At 40.3% G+C, this 20,945-nt stretch overlaps 1 protein-coding gene across 1 annotated transcript in view; it reads right to left on the bottom strand.

The window, feature by feature from the left end:
• Window positions 1–6,883, bottom strand: part of TRUB1 (TruB pseudouridine synthase family member 1) — a 37,063-nt gene extending 30,180 nt beyond the window's left edge. The window contains exons 1-2 of the mRNA XM_047825598.1: window positions 6,541–6,883; window positions 3,268–3,366 (exon numbers count right to left, since the gene is read on the bottom strand). Coding sequence (XP_047681554.1) covers window positions 3,268–3,366; window positions 6,541–6,823 — 382 coding nt within the window. The 5' untranslated portion in view covers window positions 6,824–6,883. The remainder of the gene's footprint in view (window positions 1–3,267; window positions 3,367–6,540) is intronic.
• Between the last annotated feature and the right edge of the window lie 14,062 nt (window positions 6,884–20,945).

Raw genomic sequence — 20,945 nt, 5'->3', positions numbered from 1 at the left:
ATTCAGGAAAATGGATTTCCTAGTGTTTTAAAAATCTGTTTACACCTTCAGTAAAGATATTTTTGCCAATGTGAATGAAATAAAAACTGTAAGTTTTGAAAGTGCAAACTCCTACATTGTTTCTAACTTTCTTGAAAAATAGAATTTTCTTCATCAATTTTATTCTTTTCTCCTAAATAAGCATTCATTTCCTTTGGATAGCTTAGATTGGGTTTATTGTTTGTATCTAATTTTTTAGCTCTAATAAAATGGATTGGACACTGTAGCACAGTATTTTATAAACCAGTAGGCACAACCCATTAGTGTATTGTGAAATCAATGTAGTGGATTACCAACATTTTAAAAAATGAAACAATATGGCACAAAAACAGATACTCAGATCAATGGAACAGAGTAGAGAACCCAGAAATGGACCCACAAACGTATAGCCAACTAATCTGTGACAAAGCAGGAAAGAATATCCAGTGGAATAAAGACAGTCTCTTCAGCAAAAGGTGCTGGGAAAACTGGACAGCGACATGCAGAAGAATGAACCTGGACCACTTTCTTACACCGCACACAAAAATAAACTCAAAATGGATGACAGACCTAAATGTAAAACAGGAAGCCATCAAATCCTCGAGGAGAAAGCAGGCAAAAACCTCTTTGATCTTGCCCACAGCAACTTCTTACTCAACACGTCTCCGGAGGCAAGAGAAACAAAAGCAAAAATGAACTACTGGGACCTCATCAGAATAAATATCTTCTGCACAGCAAAGGAAACAATCAGCAAAACTAAAAGGCAACCGACAGAATGGGAGAAGATATTTGCAAACGACATATCAGATAAAGGGTTAGTATCCAAAATCTATAAAGAACTTATCAAACTCAACACCCAAAAAACAAATAATTCAGGGAAGAAATGGGCAAAAGACATGGATAGGCACTTTTCCAAAGAAGACATCCAGATGGCCAACCAACACGTGAAAAAAATGTTCAACATCACTCATCATCAGGGAAATACAAATCAAAAACCGCAATGAGATACCACCTTACCCCTGTCAGAATGGCTAACATCAACTACTCAGGCAACAACAGATGTTGGCAAGAATGTGGAGAAAGGGGAACTCTTTTGCATTGCTGGTGGGAATGCAAGCTGGTGCAGCCACTCTGGAAAACAGTATGGAGGTTCCTCAAAAAATTAAAACTAGAACTACCCTACGACCCAGCAATTGCACTGCTAGGTATTTACCCAAGGGATACAGGTATGCTGTTTCGAAGGGACACACGCATCCCAATGTTTATAGCAGCACTATCAACAATAGCCAAAGTATGGAAAGGGCCCAAATGTCCATTGATGGATGAATGGATAAAGAAGATGTGGTATGTGCGTGTGTGTGTCTACACACACGCACGCACACACACACACACACACACACACACACACACACACACACACTGGAATATTACTCGGCAAGCAAAAAGAATGAAATCTTGCCATTTGCAACTACGTGGATGAAACTAGAAGGTATTATGCTAAGTGCAATTAGTCAGAGAAAGACAAATATCATATGACTTCACTCACATGAGGACTTTAAGACACAGAACAGATGAACATAAGGGAAGGGAAGCAAAAATAATATAAAAACAGGGAGGGGGGCAAAACATAAGGGACTCTTAAATATGGAGAACAGAGGGTTACTGGAGGGGTTGTGGGAGGGGGAATGGGCTAAATGGGTAAAGGGCATTAAAGAATCTACTCCTGAAATCATTATTGTACTATATGCTAATTTTGATGTAAATTTAAAAAATAAAATTAAAATAAATAGAGATTCAACAACCTCAAAAAAAAAAAAAAGAAACAATAAAATACAAAACACGAGACCACGTAAAAAGTAAATACTGTCCTATTGAAGTTTTTTTGTAGGATGTAGGGATAGGAATCCTAACTTATGTATTTTTGTGACTATGGACATAGTTATACAAAAAGTTTGTACCACATAAACTATGTGGATACACACTTTAGCAGTCCATGAAGGTAAACTTTAGAACCTCAACCAGAGGCATAAATAAATAAATAAATAAATAGGGATAAATTATTTTTCTCCCATTAATCAATTCTACCAATCTGCCTCAACAAACAATAAGATGCTCACTATATCTCCAAAAGAAAGTGTGACTTCCTCTCAGGAACCATAAGGCTCACTTTCTCAAGAGAGCTGTACTCTGAGATTAAATGTGATATAGGCAGAAAAAAGAGCCAAATGTCTTATCAGGAATCCCCATGACCACACCCCATGTTGGAAGATCCATACATGGCTAAGACTTACAATGTAACATAGTAACGTTACACGGCAGGATCAAATGGGAAAAGGACACCAGAGAAATTCATGCATGGGTTTCCTTATTCTCTCTTCCTCCTATGAGCGGGACACTTGAGCATGCTCCTTCCTCCAAAATGTAAACAGCAGTAACATGTGTGCGATGTTCCCACTCAGGGAAGCCTGCTGGAAACTCAGCACCCAAAGTTCTTATTGGAGGGGATGAGAGGGATGGTTACTCAGGCACATCTGCCTGAGTGGAAAGACAAAACTCCAGACTCCTAAAAGGAAAGCAGGTGTTCAACATAAACCACACTGTTCACACCAACAGCCGAGGGACAGCAAGCACCCTTATCAGATAGAGAAGGGAGGGAACACTCTCAAAATCCAAGTTCCCAGATGCCTTCCAAGGGCAAGCCTTGTAAGCAGGCCTTTCTAAACACAGCGATTTCAGACCTGCTATGTTACATGTTAGCTCTTCTTCACAGATACAACACCCTTTTTCAAAGTCCCATCCACACACAAAAGTGGCTATTTCTAAAAGTTTCTAACAGTTTGTACCAGTTCAGAGCTTCTTTAGAAGACGGCATTATAAATCCAGTGGATCTAAAATACTCCAAAGCAGACTGGAAATGGCACAGCTTTAGTCAATCTTATCTGTTCTCAATCAGTATTTCCTTCTTCTTTTTTTTCTTTAAGTTTATTTATTAGAGAGAGAGAGAGAGAGAGAGAGAGAGAAAGCACATGTGTACACGAGAAGGGGCAGAGAGGGAGAGAAAGAATCACAAGCAGGTCCCATACTGTCAGCGCAGAGCCCACATGGAGGCTTGGTCTCGTGAACCATGAGATTATAACCTGAGCTGAAAATCGAGAGTTGGATGCTTAACTGACGGAGCCATCCAGGCACTCCGATATTTCTTTCTATAATAAGTGATAGTTACATCAAACTTCCATTCACATCTCTTACCCAGAACTCCTCGGGCAGCACTGTCTAGTGTCCCTCCATGTCCAATTTTCAAAGTCTGCTTTTTCCTTTTGGCCCATTCTGGAGAAGGCATTCCAGCTTCTATGAAAGTAATTGAGATGAGAAATAGCAATTAGCAAGAAAAATGAAATAGAATCTCTATAATAAGGGGTGAGGGTAGATGGAATACTCAAAACAAAAGTACTACAGAAACTTAACAGATTAAGATGATAACATTACTAGCAAAGAACATACTTAAAAATGTACAGACACTCCCTAAATTACAAAGAAATAGTATCCCAAAATTAGTTGTTTAGAATCTAGAATTCATTTCTGAAGGGAAAAAAAAATTTTTAAACATGAGCAAAGATCCAGGCTAACGCTGAAACACCTAGTAAATTCCTAGTAATAGTGAGCTGTTGGAGAATGATGAAAAGAAATTAGTTCTTACATAGGCAGCTAGTTTTACAGGTCCTCAATTTCATTTCTAATTCTCTCGTTTCCCGGTATTCTTTGCTGGTGCCCCCAGTTACCTAATGTCGGGAGTACCTCTCACACGGCTACTTCTAAGAATGCTAAGTTCCCAAAGTATCTTCATTGCCCTTTGCTCCAAATCAAAATCCTCACTATTCCTTCAAGAAGCTAATCTCAACAAAAGGTTATGTGGGAAGTGGGTAACAGTTAGGTTGCCTCTCAACCTCTGAAGCATTGAGACTTAAGAAAATGCCAACCCAGCCCCTCTCATCCTCCTAGTGTGAAGATACACTGAAATCATGTTATCTGACAGTGCTTTGGAAACCACAAGACATTCTGACAATAAATTATTACTATTTTCAGCAGTATTATTGTTATATATATCAACATATTGATAGAATATTGGCTACTAAAGTTCAAATGAGAAAGGGCAGGAGCAGAACAGCTCTATTGATCTCCATCTCCCAAACCCATCAAACTTCCCTTATAACCACTGACACCAAGAAGATAAAAAAGAGAGCCAAAGAAAATGGAAAGAGGGAACAGAGAAAGGAAAAGAACGGAAGCTGAACAATAATGGAGAAGCCAGATTAGATGGCCAAAAGATGTGCTGGGCTGCTCAGCCTGACCACGTAATTACAGAACACAGTGTGTTAGAACACAGTCCTAAGGCCCCTCTCTGATTATATCACCATGTTTGGAAAGGCATGGCTGCTGCTGTAACACAAACCCATAAGCCTAGGTCCAGGTTTCGAACCCTTCACCTTTCACTCGTAATGCATTATGGATTTCTCATCTATAAGTTTATAGAAAACTTTTGGAGAACTCTTTGGATTTTTCAACTTGACACTCCTTCAAGTAAGAAGGCCCCCAAGTTTGCTTCTTCCCTTTGTGTCCAAATTTGCCTCTTTCAAGTCCAAAGACACACCACCTCTATTGGAATTTTGTTCACCTTATCGGTAACATTTATGGAAGAATATTTGTTAAGGTCTTTCCCAATGTTTTGGGCCTTGAAGGATTCAGATAGACAAAGAAGAGGAAGGACTTTAGTATAATATGAATCACTATAGGGAAAGGCCAGAAATGTTAATAGAGGCGATTTCCATTAACGGTGGTCTAAATGAGCGGGTGTCAAACCTGGCTAGCATCAGAATGTGGTGCCTTGGAATCTGTGTCTTTTAGAATCTTACCAGGTAATTCTGACAGCCAGTTACAATGGCATTTGGGAAAGCCTGGTCTAGCTAACATAAATACAGAATAGACCAATCAAAGCAATATAGAAATGGAGTAATGAGAATATCTGCACCCGAGTGACAGGCTTCTGGAAGATAGCCTAGCCGCAGTCTTGAAACAATGTTTTAACCAAGTTTCAACAAGAAACTTCAGTGGCTTGGAGGCAGATTCACCAGAAGGCAGGGGTATGGCTTTGATCATATGAAAATCTGTCTGAGTCGCAGTGTAGCTAACAAATCAGGCCAAATGAAAGCAATTCTATGAGGGAAACAACCCTATGATGACACCACAAAGCTTGCTCTGGATGCATTTCCTTCCTTCAACATTCCCTGTTGAAGGACCCTTCCTTAACATTCCCTGTTGTAAGACCCATTCTTACAGGTAACAAAGTGCAAGGAAAGTGGAACAAAAGAACGAGTAGATAGAACACGGCAATTAAACATCCTCAAGAGTGTACCTACTGCCATTAAACATCTGAATCTGGAGTGTGTCCATTTTAATTAACAAATTCCTATAAGCATAATGTTTTTGCATCAAAAAAAAAAAAAAAAAAGTATAATAAACTTTGCCCAGGGACTCCAAACAATGTTAAGAAGAAAGTTTCCCATGTGCAAAGACAGGCCAGAGCCAAATTCAGGACAGCCTTGAATTTGCCACATAGTTTTATCACCAAAGGCTGCAGGAATGTCTATGCTTTGAGCACAGCTAAGAGAAAAGACAGGTATCTTTCACCTTCACTTCTCTATAGGCTAGCATAGATCTGGCTTAATGTAGGTGTCCAATAAATCTAAGGTTCCTGGATGCCACTGTCTGAAATAATCTACTGGGCTGATGAACTGAGAGATCCTGCAGGCTTTTCTGATATTCCCTCAGTGCGCGTGAAGAAACAAAAAGAATGCTCTTAAGTTATGGTGTTCCTCAAAACGCGGTCCGCAGACTACCTACAACAGAATCACCCGGAACAACACTTTAAAAATGGTTTCCTAAAAATACCCCAGAACCTCAAAATCACAACCTCTGGGTTTCAGGAATCTGCATTTGTACAAGGGACTCCAAATAATTCCTATGCCCACTATGTGAAAACCACTGCATTAAAGCCTTGGTTAGTTAAGTGATATATGCATATCCAAACTATTTTTAAGGATGCAACTTTGGCAACTTTGGGGGTAGAGAGCCAGTTCTGCCTTCAGGAGAGGTTCATCAACGTGAACCAAAGAAAAGGCTTCTGGGCGATCAGATCACAGAATATTGGCCGGCCTGCCCAAGGGAAGAGATGTGTTTGTGTAAGTGTGGGGTTTTTGTGTTCTGTTTTTTGTTCTTCCCTTGAGAACGACAACTGCCAACCAGGCTACAGGAGTTCACGTCAGGGCAAGTCCAAGCTCGAGATGCCCCAGATGTCTGTCCAGGGCTAATTCAGTGGTCATCCTACCCTTTACCCTCCTTTTATTTCTTGAGGCACAAACGCGCAAAAAAAAAAAAAAAAAAAAAAAAAAAAAAGCCCATTGGCTCTCTACGGCTTCCGCTCTCGCGACGACCGCCTCAGCCTGGTCCCCACCCGGGCTGCGGTACCTGCTAGCAGCTTCTCCTTCAGCCGATTCAGCAGCTCGGCTGAAGTGGGCCCTTTGGGCTTGTGCACGGCGAACACGCCGCTCAGGGACAGCAGCTTAGTAGCCAAAGCGGCCTTGGAGGCCGTGGCTTCGGATCCGGTCCTGGCGGCGGCCGCAACCGCCGCGGCTGCAGCCGTCGCTGATGAGGTGGCGGCCGTTGCTGCGGCTGCTCCTGCAGTTTCAGGGACCCGGGCCGTGTCTGTTTCCAAAGATGACGATACCACCGCCGCCTCAGCAGCTGCCATACTTTTTCAACCCAGACCAGTTTTGTAGCTGGAGTCGCACGCTAATGACGCAACAGGAGTGCGCCCGACGTTCCTCCATCTTTCCCATACTTCGAAGCTGTGCTGACGGGAGGGGCAGTCGCAAGGGCATGTGGGAATTGTAGTCCATGGCCTTTTGCTGCAGGCTGGGGGTAGCTGCTCCTTCCCGGGGCTCTCATGGAGTATTTTTTTCTCCTGTACTCCTATGTGTCTCTTAGGTCGGGTTAGTTCAGAGCTGCAGGTGTGATTCGGAGTTCCAGTCCCAAACTGCTGAGCCCAAACACAAAGTCTGTGTATATATTCGACGGGCAATCTCTTTGCATCCCACCTGCCCAGAACTAGTAAGAGGACCCAGCTTCCAAGAATAGAAATCTTGAAATACTGTTTTTGCTGCAGTTTGTGAAGAATCATGGCTCCTTGGGATCACTGCTTCATTCGATGTATGGTGCTCTAGGATTCACGATTCAGAATTAAAATACACCTAAATGTAAGCTGTATTAAAGAAAGGAAACTATTCACCTGTTCACTGTTGTATCCCCAGTGCCTCACACAGAGTAGGCACTTAACTAAATATTCGTGAAGGAATAAATGGATACGAGTTCTTCAAATTCCCAAAAGAAACTTCTAGGCCAAGCCAGTGCTAAATCACTTGGGCTTATTTTGGTGCCCTCCTTCCTGTCCACCTTACCTTGCCCCTTATCACCCCCACTGTAATTCGTAATAATTGTAAGATTTTTAATACTAACTCTTCTGTGGATTGCATCCCTGAGTAATACACGGCTTAGATATCAAAAGGCATTATGGCAATTCATAAAATTAAACTTTACTTTTGATTTGAGACTTTCTCTCTGAAAGTTATTTACATATCCATCAAAATGCAGGAACGTTGTTCTGATCCTGGCACAAGGCAGAGTGGAGAAAAATTCTTCATGCTACTTCTGCTTCAGATACATTAAATGGTATTATGAGTATTGTGAAACAGATAAAATTTGGCTCTGTTGTTTCCCCAAGTTTCACATTAATTTTCTTTAGTTTCTCCAAGTTTCTTTACAGCCACCCTTTCTCCTCATCATCCTCTTATACCATAAAACCTAATATACTGGGGTCACATGGGTGGCTCAGTCAGTTAAGCATCTGACTTTGGCTCAGGTCATGATCTCACGGTTTGAGAGTTTGAGCCCCGTGTCAGGTTCTGTGCTGACAGCTCAGAGCCTGGAGCCTGCTTTGGATTCTGTGTCTCCCTCTCTCTCTGCCCCTCCCCCGTTCATGTTCTCCAACCCCCGCCCCCACCGACCTCTCTTAAAAATAAATAAGAACCTAGTATACTAATAATGCCTCGTTGCTACTGAAAATTAGCAATTATGGAACTTGCCCCATTCACTCAACAAGTAATGAAAGAACAATGTTTCAAATAAAGTATTTATTTCTATTGTCATTCTTCCCCATTTCAATCACCAGAATCTCTTAAATCTTTGGGGTACACAACAATGCAAATGTACTTAATGCCGCAGAAATGTACACTTACAAATGGTTAAAGTGGGAAAGTTTCTGTTATGTATGTTATGCCACAAATGGAAAGGCCAAAAAGCTCTTTGGGGAGTTTTTGCAAGGTGGAAAGCTGAATTGGAAGTGGGAGTCACTCTTATGGTCTATTCAAAAGCCTAAACTGCAAGAAAACATGCCTGGGGGTGCCTTGGAGGCCTGAAGAGAATAGAGAGAAACGGAATGCTTTACAGGTCCCATGATTACCCGACTGGATACTTGAGCCTGCTTCACGAGTTTTCCTTTTCCAGAAAGATACCACAACTTCAGAAGGGTTAACTACACCCAGGGAGCAAAGCTTCCTTTAACCTCAGCACAGATTTCTGTACTCTCCTCTTGGCAAGAAGCAGAGAGTCAGGGACTTTAAGAGAAAGTATAAAGCAGAATTGAACAATAACAACTTGGAGATTACAGAGCCTTTCCCCAGTGGTCTAGACATGAGTAAGCTTCCCTAATTCTTTTGTGCCTCCAGGGTGGAGAGAGTGGAGGGAGGACAGAAGTAGAGGTGAAAAATAATGCTTCCATTGGAATTTTCCACAATGCCAGTGCAGACTCAGACTTAATTTGATTAAAGGAAAACAGAAAAGTGGACATTTCTTGCACATTTTATTTCTGGAATGCTAGGGAACAGCACAATTAATTCTATTCTGCCATCAAATCTGTGTCCTTGTCATCAGAAGCATCGAGCTCTAATCTTCTGAGGTAACCAACATCTCCCACATTGGGGAAGCCTTGAATTTACAAGTTATGTTACTTAATATGGGTGTGAGTTAGGATCCTTTAGGTGGGAGAGACAGAAACTGATCCAGTCTAAAATTTATCAAAAGGCTTTTAGAAAAAGGATTTATAGTATACAGGGACATTATGCAGAACCTGAAAAGTTCTCTCTTGGGTTCTCTCTCTCCACCCACATTCTCTTTTTCTGCCACATTTCTCTCTTGTGTCTTCATGCTTCCTTTTGCTTCTAAGAGGCTTTGGGTTTTTTCTACTCCTCATTCCACAGTCTTAGTTTAAACCATCCTGTTTTTATCTAATTCCAAAAACTTCCTGGATGAAGTCCCTCCTGGCCACCTACAGAACATAGTGCCTCTCTCACTCTGTGCCTTACTCTTTCCTTGTTCACGTTCCTGCTTAATTTTTCTCATAGCACGTTTTATGCGACATACCAAATATTTACTTATTGTGTTTAATGTCTTATTTCCTCCATCAGAACGTAAGCTCCATGAGGAATTTTTTGTATATTTTTTTCATTGCTATGTCTCCAGAGCCTGGAATAGTGTCACATATGGCACTCAGTAAGTAGTTGTTGAATAACTGAATGAATAATCGTGGTAGCTCCAGCAGAAACCATGTAGGTACAGGGGAGTGAGTGCCAGTTTCCAGAAAAGTAGAGTGTTGAACACATAAAATAGCTTACCTCGAGTGTAAAACAAGCATAGCTTACCTCAATGCTTTTATCTCCATTTTTGCGTGTGTATGGAACTGATGCAAAGAGAGAATACAATCACTTCATGCTATTTCATAAGACCCTAACTTTCTAAACCAGCTTCTATGCTGCCCTCAACCCAGTCACCTCTCCAAGGATTGTTAAATAATGGGACTTAAAAATTGGTAACACTTTCAGGTTCGATTCTAAACCTCCCACGGGCTCCACCACGGTTGCCTTCTTGGGACACTTCTTTGCTCCTTACCATATGCATGTATGCCTGGGAAGGCTGTTCTTTACAAAGACTTCTCCAATTGTTCACCTGTACAAGTTCCTGTAGATAGCAGACTCCTAGAAAAATAGTGCTTGATGAGAACTTATAGACCATATAGTGCAAGACCCTCATTAAAAAACTGAAACACAGGGGCGCCTGGGTGGCTCAGTGGGTTAAGCGTCCGACTTCGGCCCGGGTCACGATCTCATGGTCCGTGAGTTCGAGCCCCACGTCGGGCTCTGTGCTGACAGCTCAGAGCCTGGAGCCTGCTTCGGATTCTGTGTCTCCCTCTCTCTCTCTGCTCTTCCCCTGTTCATGCTCTGTCTCTCTCTGTCTCAAAAAAAAATAAATAAATAAACATTTAAAATAAAATAAATAAATAAAATTAAAAAATAAAAATAAAATTAAATTAAAAAACTGAAACACAGGGGTGCCTGAGTGGCTCAGTCAGTTGAGCGTCCGACTTCTGCTCAGGTCATGATCTCACAGTTCGTGGGTTTGAGCCCCACATCAGGCTCTGTGCTGCCGCTTGCTCAGAGCCTGGAGCGTGTTTCGGATTCTGTGTCTCCCTCTCTCTCTGCCCCTCCCCCACTCACACTTTGTCTCACTCTGTTTCTCAAAAATAAGTAAATGTAAAAAAAAAAATAATAAAAACTGAAACACAAAAGGGTGTTCCTGGTAACCAAAAAGAGAAAGCCAGAGATGCTCCAATCCATATCATGGCCTTGAGAAAGGCATATTTTTTTTTAAAGTTCAGGAAACAGATGGGCATGTCTCGTAGCATGAGATTTGAGAGACCTGGAAAACTCACCAAACACAGACACACACACACACACACACACACACACACACACACACACCTTCTGCCATTTCAAATTATCCTACTAGAGAAGAAAATTATCCTAATAAGGAAGGTAATTAAAGAAACCAGTGGTTGATTGGACTCTGCTGTGAACTGAGGTATCTAAAGGAAATATATTTGTGGTTTCTTTAGAGGCAGAATTCTGAAACACAGTTTTATTTTCTAAAATATTTTCATAAATATTTTAATGTTTTAATTTTGATCATAAGTTTCTTTAATAATTAAGGAAAAATAGTAGTAATAATTTAAATTTTTAATTAAGCAAAGAATTTTTTTTAAAGAAGGAGCAGATAATAAAAGACTAATACGAGACAGTATCAAAAATGTGCAGGAAGGAGTAAGGCCAGAAAAGTCCAAATGATTTGGGAAGGGAAGGGAAGGAAGGAAGGAAGGAAGGAAGGAAGGAAGACTGAAAGAAAACAAGAAGCTTTTAGAGAAGATCAAGAAAGTTGCATGAAAATGGGAGAAGTCAGCAACTGGTAAGAGGAGAATGATGTTCCTGAGAGCTGAAGAGTTTGGAAGAAGACATTGCCACACTAGTTGAGGTTAGATCTCCTAGTCCAGAAATTATATCTTGGGGTCAGCTTGCGAAAGAGATTGCTTAAGAGAACTCACTTTTGTTGACTATACTTATACTATGGGCTGGCACTTTACATTTTCCTGGAATTTCTAGAGTAATTCTTAAGGGATGCTTATGGAGAAAATAGAGTACTGATGAGGAAAATAAAACTAAATGAGGTTAAATCATTTGACCAAGGGTATATAGCTAGTATAGCATAAATGAATGTGTGTGTGTGTTGGGGGGGGGGGGGTGGGTCCCTAAGACCAACCTCAGAATGGATTCTCTGGAAGGACTCACAGAATTCAGGAAAACTGTGATACTCATGGTCATGGTTTATTACAGTGAAAGGATATAGATCAAAATCAGCAAAAGTAAAAGACACTTAAGATGGAGTCACCAGGAGGGGCGCCTGGGTGGCGCAGTCAGTTAAGCGTCCGACTTCAGCCAGGTCACGATCTCGCGGCCCATGAGTTCAAGCCCCGCGTCAGGCTCTGGGCTGATGGCTCAGAGCCTGGAGCCTGTTTCCGATTCTGTGTCTCCCTCTCTCTCTGCCCCTCCCCCGTTCATGCTCTGTCTCTCTCTGTCCCAAAAATAAATAAACGTTGAAAAAAAAAAAAAAAGATGAAGTCACCAGGAGAAACCAGGCACAAGCTTCTAGTTATCATCTCCTAGTAGGGGCACAAGGACAACACTTAATTCTCCCAGTAATAAAATGTGACAACATGTGTGAAGTGTTGCCCCTCAGGGAAGTTCCTCTGAGCCTTTGTATCCAGGGTTTTAATTGGGGATCTGTCATATAAACATATAGTACCTGCATGACAGACCTCAGCTACACAGTCTCCAAGCCCCCAGAAATCCAACTGATACCATGTGGCCCAGGGCCTCAGGCATACAAGAATAGGCGATCACCCTAAGTTGTCTTGTTAGCATAAACAATCTTGTCCAACTGGTATGGTGTAGTCCAAGACCTCAGGCATACTAAAATATTCTTATCAGGCTGGATATGCCAAGGGTGAGGGGTTATCTCCCTGGAACCAGTCAAGGACTAGTTTTTTCTTTGGAATGTGCAGAATTAGCATAATAATTCATGTAACCCAGATGGAACTCATGTAATGACTCTGAGATGATGAGGTGATTGAGGCTCAAAAAGAGTAAGCAGTTTGCCAAGGTTCCAATAACCAATAAGTGTCAGTTAGAGTTAGTAGAATCCAGGTTTGCCTGACTCCAAAGTTCATAATCTTTTTTTTTTTTTAATTTTTTTTTTTTTAACATTTATTTATTTTTGAGACAGAGAGAGACAGAGCATGAATGGGGGAGGGGCAGAGAGAGAGGGAGACACAGAATCAGAAGCAGGCTCCAGGCTCTGAGCCATCAGCCCAGAGCCCGACGCGGGGCTCGAACTCACGGACCGCGAGATCGTGACCTGAGCCGAAGTCGGACGCTCAACCGACTGAGCCACCCAGGCGCCCCCAAAGTTCATAATCTTAACCAGTATTCAGTAACCACTAACCAGTCTATAGAGGCTGGAGAACTAAGCTGAATTTAAATGATTTTTATAGAGGTGAACATTAAATTCTAGATGTTAAAAACTAATTTTCAGGGACAGGTCAGAGAACACATGGCTTTGAATCAACCTGAATGAACAAATTTGGGAAATTTCTGTCCACACTGAGTCTTACATGAGTGCAATATAAACTTTACATGGATATAAAATAGCCATGTAAGACACACAATCTTGGAAGCAATAACAGAATTATTATGTCTAGAATGACAGAGGTGTCATGGGTCCTGATAACATGGCCAACTCTGGGCAACACTTCATACTCCAGATCTTTCCCTGTCTCAGAGGTTTCTTGTCCTCTCTCTTCTCAGTTTCGTAACAAGGTAATCTGATGAACTATCCCTAGGAAGGTCTGATGTTGAATCAAATAAAAGTACCACTTATGTAGGTGAAAACATTTAACTATCAGAAATTTTAATCTAATATCACACCTGATAATTGTTAATTATTTGCATTTCAGCAAAGGAATCCAAGAGACAACAGTCTAGGTTAGGAAAGGGAGAAACTCACAAACATGAAACATTCTTGATGTTTGCCAATCACACCATACCCAACCTACATTTTCCTGACAGCTCGTTCCATTAAGCTATACCAATACCTCTTTGTAGCATTGTCAACTCATGTCCATTCAAATAAACTAACGTTCCCATCTCAGCTGACTCACTTGGCAGTAAAAGCTAGTTCACCTGCCAGTGCATTAGCTGGCTCATAGGACCTCTCCATCAAGAAAGTATATTTTCACAGGAATAAGCAAAGGAAAATGGCAGTCCCCCTCTCCCCTAGTGTAGCAGTTCAAGTTAAACAATTGTGAAAAAATTTAAGGGCCAAGAGATGAAAAAGAGGGGACATGATACAGAAAGACTCAAGATGATAGGAATATTTTACAATGTTTAAAATAAAAGTACTTGACTTGTGTGTGTGTGTGTGTGTGTGTGTGTGTGTGTGTGTGCTTTTTAGGTCCATAAAGAGATCCCTATAATTACTCCTGAACTCTCAGAACATTCACTCAAGGGACATAATTGATTCCTACAATGTACACACTGTCATCAAGGTACATTAAGGATATTTAATAAATTCTAAATTAAACCAATATACACAATTATAAATATTGAATTTGTATTAAATGGCATTAAAATATAAATATTTATAGTCTAATGTAAACAAAATATATGTGATTATACATGTTAGGTAAATTACCAACACAATAGAATAGTCTACTCTAGGATTGGCCAAATGCTATCTTTAATGCTGCCAAAGTAACATAGTAGATTTGATCATTTTTATGTTTCTTCACCTTCATGTGTTCATCCATTTGTAAAACAAATGTTTGTTATGCATTTGCTCTGTGATAGGCACGTGAAATAACGTTCATATTGACCACTGGTGCAAATAAAGTCATTTATAAACACATGGAGAAAGTGTGATCAGTATCAGCTTTTAAGTAGGCTCTGAGGATTTGGAATATTTAAAACCATTCTATATTCACATTCCAAAGATAATGTACAAATTGTCTTCATTGATTAATCTGTGCTATCAGAAGCTGGGGAAATGTCATTCTGTAATTTCAGTTTTCTTTAAACATTTAATAATGGTCTCCACTTGAGGACGATTTTAAGGCTGAACTCAGAGGTGATGGATGTTTCCCATTAACAGGTTGAATGAAGAACCGCTTATTTAGCCTGGACTATGCTTAGAAGCTATCAGAGGAAGAAGGATTTATGCCCCCCGCCCCCCGTCATTTGTTATCTGAAAACTCCCGAAGGCTTCAACCTTTCCTATTACTACTTAATTGAATTTAGAAAATCATAATCTTCCTTTTAAATATTTTACAGGTTTTTAAATGTATGATTGATTTTTTTTTTTTGCCTGAAGAATGTTTGGATATATTCCTCCTAATCTGTGATTAACATCTATTCCACAATTTAAAAAACATCTGAATGTTTTGGCTAAGTTAGAAAATAAAAATATGTTCTCCTTTTGGAGCCAAGGCATATCTAAGTTTCTTGGTTATGCAGATATGCTTTGGCTCCAGAAATTTCTTGATTCTTGTGGTTAGTCTTAGGTAGGGACAAACATTTCAGAAAAAGTAAAACTTCAGTAGGAAATTCTAAAAGTACTTTTACTATTTGACATTGAATTACATATAATATGCTAGGCATTCATTACTCCATCAACTTTATCATAGGAATCTCAAGGGGTGCCTGGGTGGCTCAGTCGGTTAAGTGGCTGACCTCGGCTCAGGTCATGATCTTACGGTACGTGAGTTCAAGCCCCGTGTCAGGCTCTGGGCTGACAGCTCAGAGCCTGGAGCCTGTTTCAGAATCTGTGTCTCCCTCTCTCTGACCCTCCCCTGTTCATGCTCTGTCTCTCTCTGTCTCAAAAATAAATAAACGTTAGAAAAAATTTTTTTAATAAAAAATAAAAAAATTACAAAAAAGGAACCTCAAGAATAAGTTCTGACCTTCATCTACATCTTATACCAACAATAAATGTTATTTTTTTTCTTATTTTTTTTCTATTCTACCTCCCTACTTTGAACGAGTACTAATTAACCATGAACACCCTGGTCATTCTCTCCAAAAATAAAATTTACTTCTACTTTTAAACATTTCTGAAAGGAAAGAAGACAATTCTTTCTCAGTTCAGTTAAGGTCATACTCAATGTTGCTGAGCTTTGATCTGTTTCTTAAGCTGTAACGTGGGAACCCAGTTAATACCTGGTTTGTGAATTGACCATGACACCTTGTCAGTGGTTGAATTGACTCAGTTTAGCCTATCCTGCTAAAGGTTATATCCCACCTGTAGGGGAGGAAAAAGTTTTCCTTGATCCTATAGGGTTCCTGGCTGGATCTGAAAATTAAACTGACAGAGTAACAGGAAAAAAGCTTACAAATGGTACTGAATTTTTACATGTACACAGGGATCTTCACCAGAGAAGGAATACCTGAAGAAGTGGTCATAGCAGGAAGCTTTTATACCTTTCAGACAAAGAAACAATAACTTTGTGAAAAATTGACAAGACAAAGGGATTTGGTAGAGGTAGTAAATAATGAAGAAATAACTAGAAAGATAAGGCTTAGTTTAAGAGGGTTTGTTTGTACAGATTTCTCAGCCCCAAATTCTCTGTCTCTAGTGATAAGAATGTCTTCCTTCCTCTTGGTTCAGTGAGGGTACTTTTCACATGGGAGATTTATCTCTGGCTTTCAGGGAAAGAGAATGAGCAGGGGAAGGTCAGAGTGACCTTTCTGCAGCTGCCATTTTCTCAAATTTCTTCAGCTTAAGATATTCAATATGCCAAGGTACCATATTTTGGGGTAGCATATCCTGAACCCCATCGTAGCCAACAAATTTATCTTTGATAATAAATAACTATTCCAGGGGGAACATCTCCCCCTCCCCCTCCTCCTCCCTATATGTGTGTGTGTGTGTGTGTGTGTGTGTGTGTGTATCATTTGAAAAAATGAATTGAAATAATGAAATCCTCCTATCTATAGTATACAATACATATTCCATGTTTCATCAGGAAGCTGGGGTACTTACAGTGTTCGTAAAGTTGCCAGTCTGCGTGATTCATCAAACAGATGACCAAACTCATATATGAAATTGTAGCCTTGCTTCATTTCAGAGTCTAAAACAAGCCAGTTTGTTTTATTAAACGTATGTATCTAATATTTACATACATCCTAAACGTAAATTCTATTTTCTGAAATTACTATGAAGGCATACTTAGTAGACACTGTAGCGTATGACAGATGGGGGGGCCAGGTAAGAATTTTTAGATATGGTGTCATTTTATTAAGAGATACTTTCTCTTCTGATAAATGGCACTGAAAGCTGCTATGAGACTTTTCCTTTCCTCATCTCCCCCACCGCACGGAGCTTGTCAGTGCACCTTTGTAACCTGCCTGAAGAGAATTCTAATCTGCTCTGTGACTTTGTCTGCCATTACTCTTCCTCCCATTTTAGGGGTCTGAAAGGAGAAATCCCTAGAGCCTGTTTTCCCCTGGCCCCTGAGTCATCCCGTTAGCTTCCTTAGTCACGGATAAAAGAGCAGTCTTGTGCGCTCACTGCTGGTCTCTGGGGGCAGGGAAGCCACGCAACAACTCCATAGCTCAGATTTTTCCATGAAGGATTCATGCTTGTCGCCGGCCAGCGGAAAATCAACCCTATCAACTTCGGTTAAGGTGTCACTAGACGCAGAAGATGTTTTCATGGCCAGGACACTGCTCTGAAAATAAGGAAGTGACACGTGCAATTGAAGTCCTCAATATATTATCATTCGGGGTGTGGGGAGAGATTTCTTTTAAAAGCTTTCATAAAATAACACTTTCTGCCAGCAGCAGCATTTTATCACCAGTTGCAATAACCAAATCCTTAAATGCATGACTTCCCTTCAAAGTCATGAATAAGCCAATTCTGGTTCCTGGGTACATAAATTGTCCAGGATGTCCCTTCCAAGTACCAAATTATAGGTCTATATTCTGCCCACGGAAGAGCCCTGAGATCATCTTACAGCCTTGTATTATTCCCTGAAATACTCCACCGACGTGGGATGAAGAACACAACTGTGAATCCACCTAGTATGTCAATGGTACCACTTCAATGCGTCCTCCATGTCTGTCACTAAGTCCCCTGATCCAAATTGCTGGAAGGTTCACCGATATGTCCACACTTAATTCTTTTTTCCCCAAGAAATAGGAGTTAAAACTCAGAAGAGACTTTTTACCTCATGGGTCACTGGTCACTAATTGTTCCAGTCAACATTCATCAAGCAGCTCCTGAAAACCCCCTTGGTTCCAGGCACCTGCGAGAGGAGTTTGGGGACAGACATGCTCCTGAGTGGCCTGATCCTGCCAGATGCCACAACGGCAGGTCCAGTAGTCAGCTAGCGGTTTACAGTGCAGGAAGGAGAAAAGATCTATTCTGGGCTTCCTAGTGGTATGTCTGGAAAATCACACTGATAGGTTATTAATGGCATTTAAATTTTACTTACTTATATTCACAGTGACCTAACCCAGTGCTTCTCAAACTATGTGTGGTGAAGGACCGGTTTTTTTTTAATGGCCAATTTATGCAGAATAAGACTTTGTTAAAATACAATAAAAATGCAGTACTAGAAAAGATAAATGTTTTTTAAAAATCCCAAAATAGAATGCTACATTGTATTATCATCATCCTCATTACTGTATATTACTATGTCTTATTATATAATTATTAGTAGTACTCTCTCAAGTTGCTATAAAAGTTCCTAAACGCTTACTCCCAATTTCTGTATTTATCTCATCACAGACTGATAATACATAGTTCACCTGCCGGTGCTGGCCTGTAAGTCAGGCTTTTAAGTAGCACTGATCTAAATCATAGCCTTTGTGCTTTAAATATCCTTACACGCTTTCGGTGTATGCCTTTACGAATTGTAATCAAACTGTGATGCACACATTTTCAGAGAATCTTTCTGCAGAAGAGGGAAGATCACATGCTTGTTAGTGCAGTGGTAAATATCTCCCAACCCCCTCCCTAGGAAGAGAATATTATTGTGCAATAAACATTGGCCTTGGATCTGAACAGACCCGGTTTGAATCCCAGATCAGTCATGTATTAGCTGTGTGAACTTGGCGAGCTAATTAACCATGCTGAGCTTTTGTTCCTATCTGTAAAATGGGCTTGTCAAATGACTCCCTCCCAAGATGGTGGTGAAGATTACATGCAGTGATATATAAAACACACCTGGAATGAAGTAAATGTGCCATAGAGGGAGTTATCATTATTACGAATGGTAGCCCACGAAACCGGGAGCTCCTCTAAGCAGGTTGTGGGGGGAAAAGAAAAACACATCTCTTCTTTGTATATGCCTCAGTAGCTATCTCAATACCCGACAATAAATGCTTATGGGCTTAAATAAAAAGGAAGAAGAGGAGGTGAGTATAAAGGAAGGAAGGAAAAGAGGAAAACAGAAAGCAAAAGAGTAAGACACCGTCAGCAGTAGCAGATCAAGATTTCTCTCCCTTTAATGAGTTTCAGAAGGTGCTTTATTATAACTTGCAGAAATTGGAATGGATGAGACATAAATTCCTTGGTTTGCAGCCAGTGAGGGTTCAAAGGAGGGTCACTATCTTTCATTTGGCATCAGATACCCACTCCGGCTAATCCACAGTGCAATCATTGAGCAATCTATCAGTCAGTGGGTACTTACTGAGCAACGTACCCAGCATTACGCTAGGCATGCAGAACAGGAAGGGGAGTGACTTTGGAACACATCTACTTAATTGGGGAGAAAAAGACGATACAACTCGGTATCATCTTGAAAACTGGAAATTAACCATAGCTTCAAAAAGAGACCTACTTCGCCCCTTTTTGTGTGTGAACAAATACAAAGAAGGTGTATCAGTGGTTTCTCAGGTGTAACTGGAGGTGCGTGTCATTATTCAGAAGGTTGATCTAGTGGCGGAGAGCCTGCTTCACAGACAGAAATGGCAGTGTGGGCTAAGTGAAGTTATTTATAACTGCCACGGTTCAGGATTGCTGATGGAGACAGCAGAACATTATTTCTTTTTGCAGATGACGTCACTTATTTTGGTGTGTGTTCTTGGAACGTGGTCTTTTCTAAATGGTTGTTAACTGGCCGCAGCTGTTATAGGAAATGATATTGGTCTTTGGCCTTTTGTGATTACAGTAATAAAACCTGTAACTGGGTATTAGTGTTCAGTGATTTATTTTAAGACTACAGCCTTTTCTTTGCTCCTCTTTTGTAGGGAGGAACTACATTTTAGTCTTCCCGAGAAGGAACCACCATTTTCAATAGTCCCTAGAATTATATAACACAATGTCTTTTTTTTCTTGCACTTCACACACACACACGTACACACACACACACACACACACACACACACATTTCCGTGATTGTTTTAACTACTTAACGTGGTACGTCCAGTAAGAATAAGATTTTAGTTTTTACCGAAGCTAACGTAAAATATTCACCTGTCATCAATACTGCCATGTTCTATGCTGTAAGAATACTTAATATGGTATTTACTTCTCTGGATAGAATTGATAATGGCCTCTTTTCTCTGAAGTGATTCTCTTTTATCAAGGGATGGGTAAAGGGAAATATACAGGCTTGCCAGGTCACTAAAGAATTCGTCTCCATTCCTACAAGAAATTCTCATTTTCATCCTGTTGAGTTTAGGAAGTTCTTTAGTTGCCTTAGACTTTGATTTTTAAAACATTAATTCTTCAATTGAATAAATTTTTCTCAATTAAATCCGAGAGGGTAAGTCCTAGAAGCTGATAAGTGAAATAAAGGCCTTAATAAAGGTCTTTTCCCCTTCAATGAATTAAACGTTTGTAAGCATCAAAATTCTGTGTGTATAATTAGTAATGTACAATGTAATGCCTCATCTTGAATATCCACATCCTTCAAGCCCGTTACAACGAGAGAACAGGCAGAGCCTGACTCTAGAAGAATCAGATTGCCCAGGGGAAAATGATGAAATACATTTTACAGCCTTTTGATTTCTTCCTAACTCAGTGGGTCTTTGATTCCTGGTTTAAATTTATAAGATTTATTATCATTCTACTTGCAATAAAAGTATGTTCATTTTTCAAGTGGCAATAGTCTAATTAAGAGTCGAGGAAGAAATTACTGTAACACAATGGAATCTGGAGCTTTAAGGGCTTTCAAAAAATTACCCGTATAAACAACTGGCTAGTTAGGGTCGATGATGGATCTTCTTTTGTTCTGGCAAGATATGAGGGAGAAAAATGATTCCTATAGTTATCTTCCTTTGTCAGTGATAAACAAAGATGGAGATTAAGACCTATCCTGGCATGTATACGCGCCATTCATAGTGAGAGTCATTTATGCGAACCCTGGAGCA

Source organism: Prionailurus viverrinus, chromosome D2 (genome assembly GCF_022837055.1).
Source record: "Prionailurus viverrinus isolate Anna chromosome D2, UM_Priviv_1.0, whole genome shotgun sequence".
Taxonomy (NCBI): domain Eukaryota; kingdom Metazoa; phylum Chordata; class Mammalia; order Carnivora; family Felidae; genus Prionailurus; species Prionailurus viverrinus.
Note: the sequence above shows the minus strand (reverse complement) of the source record. Positions and strands in the feature narration are given on the sequence as shown.